The sequence below is a fragment of the Aethalodelphis obliquidens genome, unplaced genomic scaffold (assembly GCF_003676395.1).
Source record: "Aethalodelphis obliquidens isolate GAN/ISIS:26980383/991018 unplaced genomic scaffold, ASM367639v1 scaffold5, whole genome shotgun sequence".
NCBI classification, from domain to species: Eukaryota; Metazoa; Chordata; class Mammalia; order Artiodactyla; family Delphinidae; genus Aethalodelphis; species Aethalodelphis obliquidens.
Genome location: NW_020837949.1, coordinates 5441345 through 5462932, shown reverse-complemented (window position 1 = coordinate 5462932; position 21588 = coordinate 5441345). Strand labels below are relative to the sequence as shown.

The 21588-nt window shown below is 55.5% G+C and overlaps 1 protein-coding gene across 4 annotated transcripts in view; it reads right to left on the bottom strand.

The window, feature by feature from the left end:
- The window catches only part of PRKAG2 (protein kinase AMP-activated non-catalytic subunit gamma 2), a 276675-nt gene that overhangs the window by 170124 nt on the left and 84963 nt on the right, over positions 1-21588 (bottom strand). For all 4 annotated transcript variants that reach the window (XM_027101458.1, XM_027101457.1, XM_027101455.1 and 1 more), the window contains exon 3: positions 21057-21336. In XM_027101458.1, coding sequence (XP_026957259.1) covers positions 21057-21336 — 280 coding nt within the window. The remainder of the gene's footprint in view (positions 1-21056; positions 21337-21588) is intronic.

Sequence of the window (21588 nt, the reverse complement as noted above, 5' to 3'; positions counted from 1 at the left end):
ATGCTAAAACTAACAAGTGAAAGCTGGATGAGAAAGAAGGTATTTAAATGATTCTAAGAGTAGCTCCCCATGAAATATTTATTGCTTATAAAGGGAAAAGTAATAACTTTCTGAACTGGGACAGACACCTCCCTTAACCAAGCAATCAGTTAGTGTCATCCAGAATGGGTCAGCGTGACATCAAGTGCTCCCCGCTGTGATGCCAGGACAGGACGCCAGACGCACGGCCCTCCTGCCCAACCAGCTGACCTGAATCGAATCCCGAGGAAACGTCAGATGAGCCCAGAGTGAAGGACGGTCTACACAGTAACTGGCCTGTGCAGTCTTGAAAAATGTCACAAAGACAGGATTGAAGGCGGCTCCAGATCAAGAGGGACCGAGGAGAAAGGACCACCAAACACAGCACGTCATGGGGGTTTCCTGTTCCGAAAATGTCACTGAGACACTTTGTGAGCCGAGAATAAAGTCTGCAGCTCAGTGAACATGGTTGTGTTAATGTTAATTTCCCGGTTTTGATAATTAAACCGCAGTGAGGAGAATGTCCCTGTTTTTATGAAATGGGCACTGAAGTACTTAGGGGTCAGGGGACATTATGACTGCAACTTCTTCCCGATGGTTCAGATTTCATATAAACACACACAAATGTACGTGTACTGAGAAGGGGGGGTGAACACATAAGCAAATGTGGTAACAAAATGTTAACACTGGGGCATCTGGAGGAAAGGTATGTGAGAATTCTTTGCACTATCTTTGCAACTTTTATGTAAGTTTGAAATTGTCAAAATAAAATCTTATTTTTAAAGAGGAATTAAGAAGTGGTCCAAGCAAGAATGCAGCGTTTGCTGGGACCTCCTTTAACTGCGTCCTGTGGTAGAATCATCGCCCAAGCAGCCCTTAGAGGATAGAGAGCTCTACAGTTTGCTGAGGGAAAGGAGATGTTTTTCTGTGGCTTCTCCCAAATAATAAGAATAATTGCTGACCCCTGCAGCCCGGCCCAGCCTGGGCCCACATCGGCTCCTTTGGGGGCGTCTGCGTGGCGGCCAGCAGAGGGCACTCTTCCCGGGGACCACACTGGGTGCCAGGCCACATACCTCTGCAATGTGCTGGCTGAACTTTTCAGGAAACTTGGAGGCCACACATACTTTTCCTTTCTTTGCGGGCAGGCAAGATGAGTCACGTTTTTCTGAAGGCTGCTCAGCCCCAGGATTCAGACCTGACCAGCTGCCCGGACGCAGAGGGCTCCGGCCTGGGCTGGGGAGTGCAGGGCCCAGCGCCCTCAGCCTCAGGACCAGGAGGCGGAGCACGGGCAAGCAGCAAGCGCCTCCCTCAACCAGGCACAGGGCAGAACGCACACGACTCTGGATCGCACGACATCTGGGGACAGACCCAGGGCCACTGCTACAAGCGGCCTCGAGCAGCCCCAGCGGCCCGCGTCCTCTCCCACCTCACGGGCTGCCTCACCCCGAGCCCAGGACCCGCCCTCCAGCCCCGAGCACCCGTTCGTCGGTTCAACCACTCTGTCCTGCCTTCCCTCAAACGGCCACTGACCGCGGGACATCGGGGCGGGAACTGAGGGCAGGGGCAACGCCTGCGCGGCCGCCTGCGACAGGAGTTGGTACAGCTTCCCCAGAGGCAAGCAGGAGATGGAAACTGGTGGGATGCAATTCAGAGATGTTCTTGGGACCAACATCCACAACCAGGGAAGGGGAAGGAGTCGGCCAGGGGCAAAGGTGAGGGGCCACACGGACCCGGTGAGGGCCCTACAGAAAGCTTGGGAGCGGGGACAGCCCTGGGAGCCTTCGGGAGTGGGGTTAGGGGCCGGTCCTTTACAGCTGCTCACGGACAAGCTGCGGGGCGCAGGCCGGCTCAGGAAGGGCCATGGCACTACGACAGGTGGCTCTGTTAGTGGCACGGTCAGCAGCTCGGGGACCGAGCCCCTCACTCCTGAGGGGGCTCTGCAGGCAGCATGGCACCCGTCACTAAGGTGTTCGGAGCAGAGGGCCTGGAGGTGGGGCGAGTTCGGCGTCTTCCAGGACCAGGCGGGCAGGAGGCTGGTGGTCATGAGAGGCTGCGGTCAGAGCCAGCCAAGGGCCAGAGCGTGGAGGGGTGGCGGGACTTCAGATTTTAACTTGAGCATGTTGGGGAGGCACTGAAGGGTCGAAGAGGGGACAAGATGGCCAGATTTGTTCAAACAGAGGCCAATCCTGTGGGCCACCTGTTTGTTTTTTTTTTAAAAAAATATTTATTTTTGGCTGCGTTGCGTCTTCGTTGCTCCACGTGGGCTTTCTTGTTTTTAGTCGCAGCGAGCAGGGGCTCCTTTTCGTTGCGGTGCACAGGCCTCTCATTAAGGTGGCTTCTCTTGTTGCGGAGCACGGGCTCTAGGCGCGAGGTCTTCAGTAGCTGTGGCACGTAGGCTCAGTAGTTGTGGCGCACGGGCTTAGGTGCTCCGCGGCACGTGGGCTCTTCCCGGACCAGGGCTCGAACCTGTGTCCCCTGCACCGGCAGGTGGATTCTTAACCACTGCGCCACCAGGGAAGCCCCGGCCGCCTGCTTTTATAAATAAAGATTTATTGGAACACAGTTTACATTTGTGGCTGAGTCGTGGCAGCAGAGACCAGGTGGACCAGAAACCCAAAAACATCTACCACCTGGCCTTCTATAGGAAGAGTTTGTCGACCCTGCTTTAAAAGACCCCTCTCCTTGCATCAGCTCCCAGGCAGCAAGGTGGCTCCCACGGGGTCCGAGAGCCCTGAGACCTTCCGCAGCTCTCACCTCCACGTTCACAGCACTCAGCTTCTTGGCTGGGTACGCATCTTTTGCACTAGTGATAAATGTCTGTGCATCACCTGTATGTGCCCAGAGGCTAGGCCAGGGGGCTTCCAGGCCCCCCAGGCAGGAGCCATAGGCCTCGGGATCCTGCCTGTGTCAGGACTGGCATCCCCATCTCCCCCATACTGCCCCCCCCCGAACCTCGCACTGGGGTCCCGTGTGAGCCACGCCGTCTCTGCACGTCACTGTGTTCATCAGGGGAGGACAGCCACACAGACCAAGAGTCCCAAAGACACGCTGATTCATAGAAGAAAATGTGCGGAAGGAAAGAAAGTCAGGCCCAGGCCAGAGGACCTGCAAAGGTGGAGAGTGAAAAAGGTGAGTGACATCTGCTGGGGAGAAGCAGGAGGCTGCCTGTCCTAGCGCGGGACTGGGCGGGGGGAGAGATTTAGGGGGTTCCCGCGTGTTGTGGGGTGAAACTCCCTGCTGGCCACCCACGCGCAGCTTCTAGGAAGCGGTCAGGTCACCTTTTCTCCTCATGCATCTCCTCCCAGGGGCCTCTCCACCTCCCCGGCCCCGGGGCCTTCTCTAGAGCACAAGCAGAACGGGCCGTGTGCAGGTATGAAAACGGCACTCAGTGAGCATCGAACACAGGGATCTGCACGTGACAGAATCTGTGGGCTGGGCCGGACGTCAAGGACGTCCTGCTAGAGACGATTCCTGTGAGTGGAGCTGCCCTAAGAGCCTCTGCTTCTGGTGCCCTGAAAGGTTTCCTGTCACCGTGGTGCTGCGGGGGAAGGGGTGCCTGGACGAGTCTGCTCTTGCATCCCAGGCACCAGGGCACATGCATCACCCAGCGGCATTCACGGGGGCTGGCACCTTGCTGTTGGCCCCCATTCCCACGCCTCACCTGCCCCTGCCCTGCTTGGTGCACAGGGCGCTGACTCTGCAGCTGCGGTGCCCGGGCTCCCCTCTCGGCTGGCCTCTGGCTGGGGGGGAGGGCCAGGCCTCGCACAGCATCTCTGGCCCCCAATATTGCCAGCCAGCCAGCTCCCACCGGGACATCCCTGCGTGCCCCCCTCCACAGCCTCCCCCCCCCCCGCTGCCCTCCTCCTCCTTTCCCACGAGGGACACGGGGGGTCGGCACCAATCCCCGGCTGGCTTCCCACTCTTGCTTGGCTTTTCAGATCCTCCCTCGCCTTTAGAACCGTATCATCACTCAGTTCCATCTGTTTTAAATAGAGTGGCTCCATCCTGCTGGTCACAGAAACAGCCTCCTTACACGAGAAGACTGGTGTCAGCGTGGAGGTTCTGCAGGGTTACCAGCCTCGAGGTCCAGACCCAAGTGCTGGGGACTAAATCACTGAGTCTGACCCTGCTCTAGACTCCGGGGGACGGGCCCTGTCGAGGCTCACAAGCTGTGCTGTGGCCCCGGTCCGGTTCCGGGGTGAGTAGAGGCAGGAGGTTCTCGCCCCGGGGTGCCCTTGGCATGTGAATTGAAGACTTGGAGGCTCCTAATTAAAATCTTAAAAGCCCAAGTCCATTCCTCCACACACAGTACAAAACCCTTGGCATTTTATGGGAAAGCAGACTTCTATTTGAAAAATAAACTTCAGTTGCTGGGAGAGAAAAGAAGAGCTGTCTGCGATCTAACACAGAGATAGTGTGAAAGGACAGAAGTTTTACAAGTTCAGTAAACCTCGCTGGGAAACTCATTCGCATTTCAAGCAGCTCTCATTACATCCTCTGCTCCAGACCCACAGCTCCGGAGCGGGGGTTTAAAGAACTGAGACGTAAATGACCTAGCCCAGAATCGTAGTCATTCGCGATGGAAAGTTAGTATTTTAATTTAACTACGAACGGAAAATTAAATATACTTGGGGTGTTCAAAGTACACACGACCTCGGTCACGGTTGTGAGTTGGTCTTAGGAACAGTTCAAATGTCTACCGTTCCTCATTCCTTGCAAAGTCCCGACGCCTCTTTGCACCACCCCACTGACTCTCCGTGCCCTGAAGTTCCCAGCCAGACTCTCTCCGCAGGCGTTCCCAGGCCCATCGTGCTGTTTATGACCATCTAGGGTGGTATTTTCCAAAGAGCACGCACACACCCCACGCCTGCCCCATCATGCAACCAACTGTGTGGGTCAGATAAAGCGTGCTCTTACAACCAACGAGGGTCGGACTGAAAATAGCACACGTAGGCCAGGGTAAATACTGTTTCATGAGAAATGGCTGGATTACGACATACAATGTATTTCTGACCGTGGGCTGCAGTCAAAGACGTTTCGGGTCACCGCTGCAATGACGCTTCGTGGCCTCCTGTGAACGCCCCGTGCTGTACGTTGCCCTCGCTGGGCTGCTGCCACTCCCCAGATCCCAGGGTACGTGCAGCACCTTCTCCTCTTGGCCTGTCCTACAGACACCACACGGTCGTGACTGAGAGTAGCCCGTGGTGTCATCATAGTAGGTCGCTGTCCAAGTCAGCGATTTTCAACACTGTTTTTTCCAGTAGGACAAAGATAACGTCCTAGTGCCCAGTGGGGCTGACTTCTGGCAGCTGCGATCACTCGGGGCGGACAGCTGTCCAAGTAGGACAAGATGCCAGTTCTTGCTCAGAGGAGGGTCAGCTAGCAAAATACCACCGTCTCACCCCAGGAGCCAACACCACATGATCCAAAAGAAAGCATCTGTCACATCTTTTTTTTTTTTTTTTTTTTTATAATCGCTATTAACTTTTACTTTATTTTACTTTATTTTGGCTGCACCAAGGCATGCGGGATCTTAGCTCCCAGATCAGGGATCGAACCCATGCCCCCTGCAGTGGAAGCTCGCAGTCGTAACCACTGGACCGCCAGGAATTCCCTTGCATCTGGTTTTGATGCTAGAAGCCCCTTCTCATTTATATGCTTATATGTGTTAACTACCCCCAGAGGATGTAGCCCTGAACTTCTATAATGTACATCTTAGTTGGAATACCTTTGCCAGAACCTTCCCTGAGAGTTGCTTTGGGTCTGAGGGTGGCAGGAAAAGGGCACTGCAGCTCTCGGACCAGGAGCCCATGGAGGAAGAGGACAGAAAAAGAAGCTCCAGGGTCCTCGGAATAACCCACCCCTTTCCCACGTGACGCGGGCCAGCCCTTGTCTTGCAGGTGAGGATGGCGTCCATCCTTCATCCAGACCCACGGGCACATCCAGACTCGTGCTCAGCCCAGAGCCGGTGCTCTTCCCAGGCAGGGAGACCATCCAGGGGCCTCGTGCTGCTGAGCTTCTGCCTGGCACTGGGGAGGAAGAGCATGGAGGTCAGCGTGTGAAGAGCCGGACACACGCTTTTCTCAAAGACAGAAGGTGACGGGAGCACGTCACAAGGGGCCACCTACTGGGCAGAAACTTAAAATAAGTTACATCCGAGAGCTCTGGCAGGTCGCTCAAGGCAAGAATAATCAAGGCTTTCCGGAGAACGCAGGGCGAGAGGAGGTCTCAAAGGAGGTAGGAGACGGTCGTAACTGCTCTCCAGGTCTATTCCAGTGGCGCCGGCTGGTCCCCTACTTCTGTGTCCAGCATCTCTCTCTGTACAGTAGCCAGACTGATCCCTCCCAAGAGCAAGTGATTCCCTCACCAGCACCTTCCGACGGATTACTCAGTGAGACCCTGGGACCCTGTACGCCCCACCCGAGCCCTGTGACCACCCCTCCCCCCCCTCCCTCCCCACTTGGCTCTAGCCGTGCTAGCTGCTCCCTGAAGGCCTGGAGGCTGCCCCTGCCTCAGGACATCTGCACTGCTCTCCCCTCTGCCGGGCGCGCCCTGCCCCACACCCCTGCCCGGCCACACCTGGCTCCATCCCGCGCCTGCTCAGATGCCTCCGAAGCGGCTTTCCTGATGGTCCTACGTGAAAGCGCACCCCTCCAACCCTCATCCCTTCGCCTTCGTTTTTCTCGGAGCCGCACAGCGGTTCTGTCTCTCATCGCCTCCCCTCCCCCCCAGCAGAATGCAGTCCCACAAGCGCAGGGACTCAGCAGTTCGAGGCTGTGTTCCCAGTAGCCAGGATCACAGCAGGCTCCCATTAAGCACCCACTAGACGAATATTCCCCCCTTTAAAAGGCTGCGTCAGGCTGGTCGGGGTGAGGCCCGACCGCCTGCTCCGTAGTCCAGGGCACTGAAGGTGAACATGGAGACCCGGGCAGGGACAGCGGGTCCTGCCTTGCCCCCGGGCAGGCTCAGCACGTGGGGCTATATCGCCCTCTAGCGGCCACTCGGCAGCAAAGCCAGAGAAGCCCCCGGAGTTTCGAGGGGCCTGTTTCCAGGGCCCGGGGGACGCAGAGCTGCGCGCTCACCCGCACACCTTCCTGTGAGAAATCAGATTCAAAGAAACATTCAGAATAGAAGGGTGAAAGGGGGACACATATCACCTCATCTTGTCTTGAATGTGGGAGAGATTTAACGCGGACATCCTGCCTCTGCTCTGTGGTTCCCGGTGGACCAGCTACCGCAGGACTTTGCACAGAGTGGGGACAGCCACCCCTTCAGAGCCTCAAGTCGTCGAAGGCTAGGTGGCAGCTTTTCGAAAGTAAGCAAACAAACAAAAAAGAAACCAAGTGGAAGGAGCCGTACAGAGAAAACACAGAAAAATTGAATTTACAGGAGGCAGGACTCAGACCTAAGACCTCGCCAAAAGGTGGCCTGATAACCTTGCTTATTTACTTGGTCGAGGGAGAACGGGACTGGCATACATAATGAGGCTTTTAGCTCATCTGCACTTTGCATTTCCTCCCCATAGACTCCTCCTCTGGCTCAGTCGTGGTCACTTAACAGAGAAGACTCCCTGGCCGCTGCCCCGCCCCAGACCGCCCTGCCCCCGTCTGTCCTTTTACCTGCTGTTTCCCCTGATAGCACGGGGGTGAGGGGATTAAAGTCTGTCTGCGCTCCAGTCCTCCCCCCACCCAGCCCTGGGTCTGGAATATTCCAGATTACTTCTTCCAGTTTTGCCTTAATCGCGCCATCGGAAGGAACTTCACCTCCGTCACCAAGGAGACGTGTAATTAGTTAGGATGTTTTAACGGCATTATAACAGAAACAGAAATATATAACTTAAAAGAGACTAAACTACCCGGACGTTTATTACCTAAAATAACGAGCTCCGTGATGCTAGCTCCATGAAGATTACCTTCCTACCTGTCTGCCCCGCCGTCCTCTGTGTTGGCCCCGGTCACAAGATGGACCATGTGCCCCGGAAACCAGGGCCTCACACCACAGACAGAGGAAGGAGGGGGGAACAGTCCTCCAGCGGCACCTCTTTTTGTTGAAGGGGAGGCACCTTTTCTCTGATCCCTCGCAGAGCTCCTCTTATGTTTTGCTGGCTCCCCCTGAGCCCGGTGAAGTGGAAGCCAGGCATGTCCCCAAACGGGGAAGGGGCGTTAGATCATCTGTAACTCATGCCCAGGGGCTGGGCCCTGGGTGAAGCCAGGTTCTGTCATGAAGAAAGAGGGGGAGTGGCTGCCGGGCAGCCGTCAGAGCCTCCTGGTGAGGGACAGACTGTGAACACAGATCCGTGTAATGAACTTGGGAAAGGAGAGCCAAGGGACGGGGTTTGGGGGCAGAAGAGGAAAAAGGAGGTCGCTGCACAGGGCAGCCGAGGGCCGCACAGCCACCCGGCCACCCGTCTGCCTCTCCTGAGCTGAAGATGACCTTTGTCCCCGGCAGGAGACACTCCTAAGGATGGGCCCAGAGGATGCAGGGCTCAGATACCTGACAGCACTGACACAGCGGAGCACCGCGCTCTAAAACACACACATATGCGTAGGGACCAGCCAGGCGCAGAAAGATGGTGCTGGTAGCTCCCCAGGGCCCCGCACAGGAGCCACCACTGAGAGCTAACTCAGGGAGGTCAGAGGGCAGGTCAACTCTTCTCAGGAGCAAACTCCAGGGCGTCCTCGGGAAAGGGGTGAGTCCAGCTTTGCTGAGCACCCACTGCGTTCGGGGCAGAGCAGCTCCCACGTGTCCATTCGCTACTGAGCTCTGGGACGTAGAGCAAGTCCCTCCCTGCCCGGGGACAAACAGCTGCCTTGCGGGGAGGCCAGAGGCCAACGCCGGCTCTGGGCTTGCAGAGCGGACCTGAGCCCCACCTCCGAGCCCCCGGGAACTTGTGGGAGCCGCAGGGAAGGCACGACACCTGGGCTTTACGGCACACAGGAGACTGAGATGCATACGAGTCCCCGAGCCCTCCAGAGAGGCCGGAGGGCTGACTCGGGGGATGGCTGTTCTGGGGGGTTCAGATAGCCTCGTTGGGGCCATGAGGACAGATGGGACGTGTCCCCCCGGAGCAAAACCCCAGCAGCAGAGTGGAGGACAGAAGCCATCACAGAGGTGGACACCAGCTCATGCCCCTGCCCCGTCACACCTGCCCCTGCATCATCTCTGCTCCACCTGTAAATGCGCCCAGGTCTCTCCTACCGTGAAGCAACAAGGCAACGCCTTAGCTTCCATTTAGTCCTGTCCACCCGCCTCTGCCGGGATGGGCCCACTTCTGCCACAGTGAGGAATGAGCCTTGGGTCCTCCGTGGTGGGACCTCAACAGGGACGGTGCTCGCGGCACAGCCCCCCACGCGGAAGGCAGCAGGCCCGGCCGCCTTCCCTACGAGGCCCCAGATCCGCCTGCACACCTCCTGCACCTGCACCACCTCGGCTTTCTCTGCCTCTTGCCTCCAGCCCTCAGCTGCAGACGAAAGACCTCTGATCTGCTCGGAACCGTCTTACGCAGAAGCCCTGAACTCTCACTGCCTTTGGTGGGAACCGCATCACGTGGTCCCAGAGCAGCCTCAGGGAGGGGCTGGGAGAGGCAGGGAGCCCAGGCTGTGGACGAGCTCGGACGTCCCGCCACACGCTTCTTGCTGCCTTCCCTTCTGCCCAAACACTGTGAAAGATGGCCAGTCTCTCTGACTCCCGCCCGGCCTCCCACTCAGGCCTCAGCCCCTAATACGGCTTCTTTCCCTTCCCGGCTACCCGACCTGCTCTCTCGAAAATCACCAGTGATTTCGAGGTCAAATGTCGAGGAACTGGCAGCAGCTGGACGGCCTCACAGCCGGCCTTCTCTCCCCATCTGGGAAGAGTGGGGGGCATCTGAGCCACACGGCACCCTCCCTCACTGACCGTACTCTTGCGATGGAGGACAGATCACAGGCCAAGCTTGCTCCGTGGATCTCAGACTCGCATCTGTTAAACGGCATCACTTTCCCATGGAAGGTCCCTGTACCGGTTTCCTGCTGCCTGTACCAGGGCACCACAAACCAGGTACATCAGAAATGGGTTCCCTCACGGTCTGAAATCAAGGTGTCAGCAGGGCCGTGCCCCTTCCTTGCCTCTTCCTGCTTCTGGTGGTTGCTGGCAACCCTTGGGTCGTGGACCCATCACTCTGGTCTCTACCTCTGTCGTCACGTGATGCTCTCCCTGTGTGTCTCTGTGTTCCCATCACCATCTTCTCATAAAGCACCAGTCATAATGGGTTAGGCGCCCACCCTACTCTAGTGTGACTTTATCTTAACTAATGACACCATCGATGAGTTCATTTTCAGGTAAGGTCACAATCAGAGATGCTGGGGGGTAGGACTTCAACATATCTTTGTTGAGGGGACACAATTAAACCCATAACAGTTATTAGAAGGATTAAATGAAACTTGTGTGTCTTTAAAATCCACCTAACGTTGTCTGAAATCAGTTCTTTGTCTTGCTTAGTTCCCCCAACAAGCCCTGGCCTGATAACTTGCCTTGAATTCCTACATGACCCCTGCATTCCTGACCCGCTAACTTGAAGCTGACTACGACCTTGTGGGCTGGGATCAGGTGCCTTCCTAACATTGGAGGACGATTCTTTCCATAATGGTCTGAGTGTCTGATGCGTGCAGAGCCTACGGGCAGCCAATGCACCTGCAGGAACTGTACCGAACGGCAATTTCACACTCAACTTCATCTCCTTCTGTGACGCCACGTGAGTAGCAGTACGACGGCAAACCCAAACGGAGCACCCAGCCTACACCAACATCTTCTGGAAAGAAGAGAGATTCTGTCATCACCTCTCATACAAGCTCAGCGGAGGGTGGGGAAGCGGCGGGCTGAACCCCGGAAGGCTTTGTTCTCGAATATCACTCATGCAAACAACAGCATGTGTCAAAATCCATCTCCTTTTTCTGGGGGTGGGAAGGAGCTCGCAGGAAAGCTCTCGTCAACAGCAGACCTTCTGGAGGAAGTGATGGTGGGTGGGACACTGGGAGGGGGGAAGTGAGGCCCACACGAAACACACTTTCCAGAAAACCGTCTCCTCCTCCCAGTGTCAGGAATTTTCACCCTTTGGGTGGTTTGCATTTGATTCTCTTCTAAGCCAGGTCTCTGCGGGTTGTCTGAGGGCAGTGTCGGAGCAGCTGCAGCCCAGATGCTCGCTAACCCCCACCTGTAGCATCCCAGGACCAGGAGCGCAGCCGAGCCTCTGCTGGACACAGACTCTGAGATGAAACAGTCACAGGGGAAGGAAAGGGCCCAGGATTTCCCTGAGAACCTCAGGCTGACCAGAGAGCCGGTGGACTGGCTTAGAATAGCCAGCGTTTGGCCAGTGGTGCCCCAGGGCGGCCGGGCCTGTTAGAGAGATGGAAAAGCTCCTGCATTGGGTGGGTGAGAGCCACGGCCAGAGACCTCCTGCCCCTCCTGAGACGTCCAGCAAGACGGTTACCCTGAAAGGTAACCCACAGGACAAGGTGCCTCTAGTGCTGAAGCCGGGACCTCCCTCTGTCCCCAGGGGTCTGGTGATGGGCCTTATTTTGAGTATCATCAGGTTAGACAGCCACGGAGGAGAAGGGACAGACCTGCGTGGGCACTGACGCCTCAGTGTGTTCTGCAAGTCAGGGGTCAACGGAGCCACACTGGGATGGGCAGGGTGTCCTGCAGTCCTCCGTGGCCTGACTCTAACCACTGGGGCGCAGAGGGAGAAAAAGAGGAAGAGGATCTAAGTTGAAAACATACTCTATTAAAGTGTTTCACCCTCCACACTACACTAGGAGTCGAAGCAGAAAAACCACTGTCTCCAAACCTCACCGTGTGGTTGGCGAGGTCCCATCGGAAGGACACGGCTTCGTACCGAGGGCAGAGGGAGGTGAGTTAGCTGCTGCGGCCCAAACGGTGAGCTGAGCTGAAGGTGGAGCCCCGATCGGCCTTGGGCACCGTGGTTAAGTCTGTGCCACATCTCCGCCCAGACTCACGGTTGTGCATTTCTACCAACGCGGCTTCATCCTCAACTTCTGACCCCAAACATGACTGGCCCAAAGAGATCTCTTTACAAAGAGAAAATCTGACTTCCAAAGACCAAACCTGCCCGTCACCAAGAGTATTAGAGAATAGATACGGCTGTGAAGGCAATTCTCAAAGAAGACTTTCAAAACTAGGAGACATTAGTGTTCCTCATCGCGGAAGGAAGAATAAATGGTCCAGAGTTTGCACAGAGACGAGCTTCCTCCCCGTCTTGCCATGCCCGAGGGGCCCAGATTAGGGGGGTCGGGCCCGGTCGTCTTTCGTATCAGCCGTACCCCAGCCCCACTGCACGAATCGCCGCCTGACCGCCTTGTCGCGCTTCCAGCGCTCTTCCCGGAAGGAAGCCGCACCCCATGCACCTGCGGCTCGTGCATCCTCGGAGTCTGAGTCACCAGGGTCTCTGATACTCCGCTGCACGGCTGGAAAAGCTTCTTTGAGACTAAGCCAAAACCAGGTCTTTGCTTCCGAGGGTAATGTAAACGCTCCCGAGAGAAACATCTCCCTTTGAACAAGACGTGTACCTCTCTGTCCTCCCGAAAGTCTGAACAGCAGGCTGGGAGAGAAAACCTTGACCTCCCCCCCCCCGGAAGAAGACGGAATTTCTACAAATGTCCGGGAAGCTGAAATCTGGGATAAAATGACTAACCTTGAAGGGTTCGTCGGGTGAGAGAACTGATGTGTTCTCAATTCCCTGTCAAGCAAGGCTGTACACAGACCCTGTGAACCTTGCCCCGTTCCAGAAGCAGATTCAGGGAAGTCCAAGTTACGTTCTTGAAATTCACAGGCTGCCTCATTCCACAGAGGAAGTAAGGTGCTTTACAAGGAGATACAGGACACACCCGGATGCTCTAGGGTAACAGCAGGCAGAACTGACACCCTGACAGGCCGCCCCTCTGCCATGGGGCACGTGACCTGGGGAGGAGGGTCTCACGTGTACAGACCCCCTGAAACCATCCACCTGGCTGGGCCCACACCCGTGGCCACCCCGTGGCTCCCCTGGCTGCGTGCGGCTGGAGGATGATCTGAGCGCTCCCAGGCATTCCTGTGCTGAGTTTATTCCAGGAGACGGCAGGCCCTGCGCTAGCAGAGGCCGGGAGGAAGGTCCCGGGGACCCTGAGCTCAGGGGCGGCCCTCCCGCCTGTGTCCGTGGCTGCTAGAAGGCACTGGGAAAGCACGGACTCCCTGGAAGCACGAAGCAGGACAAGTGCTTGTCTGTCCAGGTACAGGGCTTGTAGGGGCCTGGGTGGGAGGATGGAAGGGGGAATCAGACAGGCCTGTCGGGAGCCACATGGGGTCTGATGCTAACCGTCTCGGGGGGGAAAGGATGAGGCCTGGTGGTGGGCGGATGTCCATGAAAACTAGGAGCAGCTGGAGGGCTGCACGCAGCAGGAATCGGGTGTGAGGTGCGGGCGCCCTCTCGTGTGAAGGTCGGGGGGAAACCTCTGCTGGCGGAGCCCCCGACTTTGGCTGGGGAAGGAGCTTTCGTGCCTTTGGTTTTTCTCCTGAGCTTGGCTGCATTTATCTGGCCTGCAAGGATGGGCAATGCCTTGTATTCGGAGCTGGAGGAAGCCTAGCACAGTAGGGCACCGTAGGTAAAAGCGGACACCACGTGGGTTCAAATCCTGGTTCTGCCACTTAGCAGTGCGGCCTTTGCTCAGTGACTCAGCCCCTCTGGGCCTCAGTTTCTGCTTTGATGAAAATGGTCAAAATCTGACGTCATGGAGTTTTTATGCAGATTAAAATAACCATCGATGTTAACACATCAGGGAAACTCATGTTTTAAGTGCAGACTCCTGGAACTCCAGTACGGAGCTCGCCAGTTTAGGCGGCAGGTAACAGGGGGCCTTTTCTTAGTGCTTCCAAGACTTACGCACACAACTGACTTCCCACTCCACCCACTCGGCAGGTGGGTCGCACAGGAAACGGAATAAACTATTAAGCTGGGACATGAGGGGCCAGGGAAGGTTTGTGGTTACAGGAGGGAAACGAGGTGAAGGACATCTCTTAAGGAAAAGTTAGGAAAGAAGTAGTATGGTGAGAAATAAAGGGCAAAATACGGGTATTTTCAATCACCCCTGGAGCCTCTCTTCTGTTACCATTTCCCTACATCCGGCTCTGATAGAGAGCAGGCAAATACAGGTTATGCAAACAGAGGCAGGGTATCACTGAGCTGGGAGGGATTTGCGCGCCCAGAGAACTGACAAGGATCCTCCTTTCAAATCCTGGAGGACCGGCAGGGGTGGAAGTGGGGAGGTGGTGGGATGGTGGTGTTTGCTGGTAGCTACGCTTTTGCATGAATCCAAGGAGAGCCTCTGGGCCCGTAGTCTCAACAGAGCGGCTCATCCAGAGAGGCTGTGCTTCCCCGTGGGTGCGTCCCGGCACCCGGAGTAGAAGTCTGCCTGGAGAAAGCGTCCCCCTCACCCACGTGGACCTGCACGGTCACCTTTCTCCTGGAGTCGGTGGCTGCCAGGCTGCAGAACGGCCTCACGGTCATCGTGCTGAGCCGGAGTGGGACGCTGGACGCTGCCGGACGCTGTGCGCAGGCGACGTGATTGTGGCCCGCCTGGCCGTCTCCCGGTTCTGTCTGCAAGGGACGGCCCTCCAGCGCAACCTCCTGGCTTCCTTTGGTTCTGGTTCCAAATTTTTTTTCAGAATCTCCTGGAGCTTCATCAACACTCTCACTTTCTGGCCGACCAGCTGGTTTGCTGTCTTCTACCGTGTGAAGGTAGCATCCTTCTCTCACCCCATCTTCTTCTGGCTGAAGTGCAGGATTTCTCGGTCAGTGCCCGGGCTGCTGCTGGGCTCCCTGACCCTGTCTGGTCTGACATCATCAGCAGCCACTGAGAAGTCAATTCTCGTGCAGATGGTTGCCACCCAGGGTTCCCATGGCAACGATACCCTCACGCAATTATCATGCGGTCAGTTCCATTCCTCCTGTTCCTGGTGTCCACCCTCTCGCTCGTGTTCTCGCTGCACCGGCACTTGGGGCCGATGAGGGACCACAGACCCGGCCCGGGTGATCCCAGCACCCGGGCTCACACCGTGGCCCGGAAGTCACTTGCCTTCTTTTTCATCATATTTCCTGTGCCTGAGAATTGTCCTTGTGAACATCCCAACCCTCCGGAAGCACCGGCACTGGGCCTGGGAAGCGGTGACCTACGCCGGCATCTGTCTGCACGCCAGCATCTTGGAGCACGGCAGCCCCAAGCCGAGAAAGGCCCCGAAGAAGAGGCTTCGGCGAGCCCTGGGCAAGGAGCAGTTTGTCTTGAGTTACCAGTATCAATGACCTCTATCACTGGACAAGCCCACGGGTGGCAAGAATGCACAAGGTTTGGGGCTCTGTCCTTCTCTCTCTTCATTTCCTGGTTTTTTGCCCACCCTTCGTACGCCCCCATTAATTCTTTTTCCATCCCTCTCTGTTTCTGCCAACCGTTCCAGTGGTCCTGGTCTCTGGTCTGCGTCCCAAGCCACCCTGGACTAGGATGGTGGCCGCATTTCCTCACAGGCCTTTCTCACTGTCTACACAAGCAGCCCTAATAATATTCTCCCAGCTTCATTTTGGTCCGTTCTCCCTTTACAGAGACCTGTAATGGTTGTTGGCCGTCTCTGTGGTCAACCTAAAGTTTTGTTTCTTTTGAAATGGTGACATAGGTTGTCCTCATACCATCACCCCACCATCAACTGGCCTCCTCGTCCCTGCTGCGCTCTCAGAGCACAGTCTCTCTACTTCAGCCCAGGAAAGCTTCTTTCTGTCTCCCCGCATGCTCTTCCCTGCAGCCTGTGGTCTTTTGGCCCATCTGGAACTTCCTTCTGTCCTCTCTCTGCCGTTCTTTGCCGTCCCCTTCTTTTGCGCCCTGCTTAAGACCAATTCCACCCGTGGAGCCTTTTCAGTTTGGTCCCATGAGAGTCTGAGGGCGTATATGAGTTTTGTGCCGTGACAGGTCCTGTCCTCGATTCTGTGTGTTTGCTGTATGTTGCGTTAAAAGGAATTGTCTGACGTGGAAATGCTTTTAGGTATTGGCCAACAGAAGATGGAGAAAGCAAAAAAAGGAAATTTGCTCCAGTTCTCAATTTTGAGAATCTTGCTCTTCCTGTCCGCTCGCCCAGGAAGTGGACCCTGCGTGCGGACACCTAGAGATTGGTCTCCAGGGTAACCTGGGATACAGGTTAGTTAGCAACCCAGAGTGTGTGCAAAAGGGTCCACTGGATGTGGAAAGAGAAGTGTGGCAACTTTAATTTCTCTTTATTTTGATCTCTTCCTTTAAATTAATTTTTTGGGGTGTTTTATGATGTACATAATGTATTCGTAGAGTATTACAAGCACGTAAGTAAAATAAAGGAACGTGCATACGGCAGAGAAAAACAACGCTCGCGTTCGATGCACTTCGAACGTGCATAGCAGACACTGATTATTATCAATGATTAGGGAGCAAAGCTTAGTAACGTGAACTTCAGTCCTTCTTGAGGTCCTGCCTTGCTGACTACGCAAGATTGTTTTTGCTTTTAAAAAGACTTTCATCTTATTATTTGCAGTTCAAGAACATACTGACGTGCACTTCCCTTTCCTCATCTACAAAGGCAAAGTCGTCCTCAATCAAGTTGTAAAAAATCTTTTGGAGATAAGATTTGCTGTTTTCTGGAAGCTTCTACTGCCACATGGTCACGTAAGACTTCTTGGGAACTAGACAAGGCGTAAACATGTTCTACTCTGTGGGTCACGTGGCCTCGGATAGCTCAACAGCTCAAGTCTGCTGCTACGTGTGAAAACAGCCGCAGGGGAAAGAAACAAGGGCGTGTCTCAGTGCTTCATGGACACAAATTAATAAAGGATTCAGGCTGGATTTTGTCCCAGGCTGGAGAATGCCGACCACTGTATCAGACGAGGAGGCTGTATGGAAGGTTATTGCTTTGATTGGGGTGCCTGACCCTGATCCCCTAAGGGAATTAGGTTTGCTACTAACAGCGGGCCTGGGAGGAGTGTGACGAACACCCCAGAGTCCCCAAGACGTGTCTTGAATCAACACGCCACTGGGCCCGGAGACCAGAGGAAGGCTACAGCCACTCCATACAAGCAGCCCCTCCAAGAGGTAGGGTCCTTCTAGAACAGAGGGCTGGTTTTCCTACCCGGGCACAGAGCCCCAGCCAGCCTGGGTACTCGCTGGTCCTGGGACCAGACTAGCATCTGAAACTGTAGCCTCCACCCGTATTACCTCTCTTGTCCTTGAAGTGTCTGAAGACCGAATCATCTCCTCTTCCTTTATTTCCCTTTGAAAATGACTGTGCTCAGAATTTCTGTCTTCCCTCTTTCTTTCCCCTAATACTAGAAGGCAGTGTTTACCAAGCTTGAGTGTCACCCGAGGGGTTGGCTGCAGGCGGAACTGATGACAGAACTGACATAGATTCTATGTCATCGTGTAGGCTGAAAGGCACCGGATAGAAGGACACGGTGCAGACAGTACTGGAGGAGGCATGGGAATTTCATTACTTGAAGATGGAGGACTCTGTCCGTCACGCTGACATCCTTAGTGGTGACGCCTGGACATGATGCTGGGGAAGCAGCAAGGCCTCTAACCCCTGTGTGTAGGGTGACTGGACCGAGTTCAACGAGGGAATCCTCGTAAAAGTGGGAGGCTGTGTGTGCACACACGCTGGGCGGTGGACGAGGAGGGTGTTACGGGCGCCTGCAGAGCTGCCAACTGCGCCTCTTCTCCAGGAACGTCTGCTCGCTTCCCGGGTGGGTTCTTGGTTACTTTGCTTTTGCCGCGTGATCCTGCCTCCCAGCCCCCCAGTAACCAACTGGTTCAGAGATCCCAACTGGGCTAATCAGAGATCCCATAATGAGGAGGCTGGAAAGGTAACTGGAGAGGCACGAACACCAGGAATTCTCTGGATGTCCATGAATTCTTCCTGCCAAGCCCCCCAGAACCAGCCTGGCTCCTTCCCTTTCTGAGTCCTGAGCGTTCAGCTCTTCTTTGAATTCTGTAAATACACCCAAATCCTTCCAATAAATTGTCTTCCTTGTTTTAAAAAAAAAGGGGGGGGGGAAGTAAAAGGATGGGGACCAAAAATGGATTCAGAAACCAGGCTAGAAATGTATCCCTTAATGCCCCTCATACACATTTGGTTCTAAGATTTCCAGCAGGCAACGCAGACAGGGAAAATTGGGTCGTTACGTGATCGGTGTCCATCATAGACAAAAACAATCGAGTTGCTCAGAAGCACAGCTATTCTTGGTACCGAGACAGGAAATTTCTCCAGGGGGCTCGTGTGACAAATGGCGTCTTCACGACATCTTTCCAACGGACACAGCGGGTTTCACAGGCAGCTGCTTACTCAGACCCGCCATACAGGCCGCTGACGTTACTCTCAAGCTCGATCTTGTGAAATCAGTTCTGGGGCAGTGGGAGCAATATGTAGTCTGGGCACGTTGACCCGGGCGTAGATTCAGGCAGGAAAAGCAGATAGATTGTATGCCCTCCACGCAAGCCTCACAGCAAGCCCAGTGAAAAAATCAGGTGGCGGCTAGGACCTGAGGGGAGAACCCCGTGGAGTAGAGCACACACGCCGCCTGGACACAGACTCAGACCTTCCTGCTTCATCAGCGGGCTGGGCAGGGTTGGTTTCCCACGTCCTCGGGGAAGGTCAAGGACCTGGGCTCGGTGATTCAAGGGCAACAGCACGGGCTACTGTCCTGGGTCCAGGACACCCGCTCCCAGACAGCTTCTCTGAAGAAGCCGAGCCCCCGCCCTGACCTAATCAACGCGTCTTTACAAGAAGCCCAGTCACTCCGCTGGTCTTCTTGAGCCCCGCCTACGGCTACCCAGCCAGACAGCAGAGAAGCCTTAACTAGCTACACTTGCTGCACAACACCTAACAAGACACACCTCTGCAGCTGGGTGCTTTCTAGCACACTGAATGGCCTTTAAAAACACTGACCGGAAAAGGGCAGCACGGACTCCTGCTTCCCGGGAAGCTGAACATCTGGCCCATCTTCAGGACCCAGCATCCCACCTGCTGGCTCCCCCAGACCTCCCAGACCCCATATGTTGGCTGCCCCTTTCTGCCTTCAGAAATGACCCTGGTCCTGGGACTTCCCTGCTGGTCCAGTGGTTAAGACTCTGCGCTTCCACTGCAGGGTGCATGGGTTCCATCCCTGGTCAGGGAACTAAGATCCCGCATGCCACGCAGCACAGCCAAAAAACCACCAAGAGATGACCCTGGTCTTAACAGAATGACCACCCCACACCCACAAGTCCTGCGCCTCCCCAGCCAGGGACGTGAATTGCAGATCTTGGCTTTCAGTGTAACCTGGGTCCCCCCCAAAATTCATGTCCTTCCAGGAACCACAGAAAGCGAACTTATTTGGAAATAGGGTCCTTGCAGATGTAATTAGTGAGGAGGAGGTCATCCTGAAGTAGCATGGCCCTCAATGCAAAATGACCACTGTCCTTAGAAGAGGAGACGCAGAAGCACAAAGACACAGACACAGACAGACACACGGCGGGAGAGGGCCATGTGACAGCGACGGTGACGCAGAGGCTGGCGTGCTGCTTCCATGAGCCAAGGAGCACCCAGGACCGCCAGCAACGCCAGGAGCTAAGAGAAGGGCCTGGAACAGATTCTCCCCTAGACTCTTCGGGGGGACCATGGCCCTGCTGACGTCTTGATTTTGGTTTCTGGCCTCTGGAACTGAGAGAATAAATTTCTGTTGTTCAAGCCACCCAGTTTGGGGTACTTTGTAATGGCTGCCCCAGGAAATTCATACAACCTAGTTCTGTTGTAAGCAACCTAGGCACAATGCCACCTGTGGGGAAACAGGACACCTGGTGAAGGTCTGGTCTGACATCCCCTCCCCTCTGAGAGGTGGTGTGTGATGGCATATTTGAGAATTGCAGGGTCCCTGTCCAGGAAACTGGGGATGCTCTCTAGGGTGTTGGGATGTCAGTGCTAGGACACACCTCCCTATCTGGCTTCATATCTAAGTTCCTAACTGCACGTCACCCGTACTGTCTGTGTGAGGACCACCTTGTCCTGTGACATTTGTACACTTACACATGAGTTCAGTCATCATGGCGATGCCTTTAGGGGTGCTAGGAACGATACCCCAAACCACCGAAAAAAATTAAAGAAGAAAGCTTCCCACACTTTCCTTACAAGTCACGGAGACTGAAACTGCACTCCGGCTGGCCTTGCAGATAGAGTAATAGCTCCAGCCCACAGGTCCTGCAAATACAACCCGGAAAGAAAGGAGGCGCGATGCCCAAGGGCAAGCTTGTTTTCCAAATCATTGTATTCTTGATAGGAACTTCCTACGTCCTCAGAAAGAGTTGCAAAGAGGAGGGAGATGCACTAAGACACGGGAAAGGTGAAAATAAACTCCATCTACTTTATGGTTTCCCTGGTATATTTCTAGATACGATCAACGGTGCTCAGTGGAGAATGTTTTATCCTTAGATCACAAACACTCATGAGCCTAAAGAACTCTCTCTGAAACACACATCTGCTTCCCCTGTTTCTGTAGCAAATCAACCCCACCTACCCAGGGCCTGAGACAGAAAAGGTCAGCACGTGCTAGAAACAGGTTCACTCAAATCCCCCAAACGCCGTAAGCCCTGGGGGCCGCACACGGCAGATCAGAGAAAGCGCTGGGCCGTCTGGCCCCAGGCGTGGGCCGCTGCTGGTTCCCAGAGAAGGCTGGAGGCTAGCGTTCCACGTGGCTGTCCTCACAGCCCTACTGTGAGTATTGGGGTATTTACATTAACCCCACAAGCCACGCCATACTGGGCGGATTAGTGCAGGGATAGAGCGACAGGTGGAAACACGTTGCGCTGGAGATAAATCTGTTCCCGGGGGACAGACCAGACGCACACACTCAGCACCATCAGTAACAGCCACCCGGCCAGCTCTGGTGTCCCTGCAGGTGGCCCCGCGGCCAAGCGGCTGTGAGCAGCCCCCTGGCAGCCCTGCACCCACCTGAACAACAGTCATCAGTGCCTTACTTTTTCTGGAGCGGGAGAAGAACCGGATGCCCCCGGGCGAGGTAGACGGGTTGGAGTTGGGGGAAGATTCTTTGGACGAGGAACGGAAGATTCCGCTGAAGCTCATGCGGCGGGGCGAGCGCGGCGGGGACTCCTGGTAGGAGAACGGGAACACGGTTTTGGGGGAGCCGGGGCTGGTCTTGGGCCTCACGGGAGCAGACACGGGGCTGGAGGGCCGGTGCTGGGGGCCTCTGGAGAAGAAGCCTTTGGAGGGGCTGCCTGAGCCGAAGGGGCTGTCCACCTGCAGACAGACAAGACAGAGAGACGGACGGGTGAGGTCACTCAGAGCCTGTCCCCCATGATCCAGCTGCTGCCACGACACCTGGCCCGAGAAACAGCCCCACGCTCTTCCCCAGACAGAGGCGGCCCAGGGGAAGGACCGGACCCCGGGACGACCCACCCACAGTCCAGGCCGCAGCATCCAGGAGCCCACTGGCCTCGACCCGGTTCTCTGGAAGGGTCTTCTGGAGGTGGGGGAGGACAGCCATGCAGC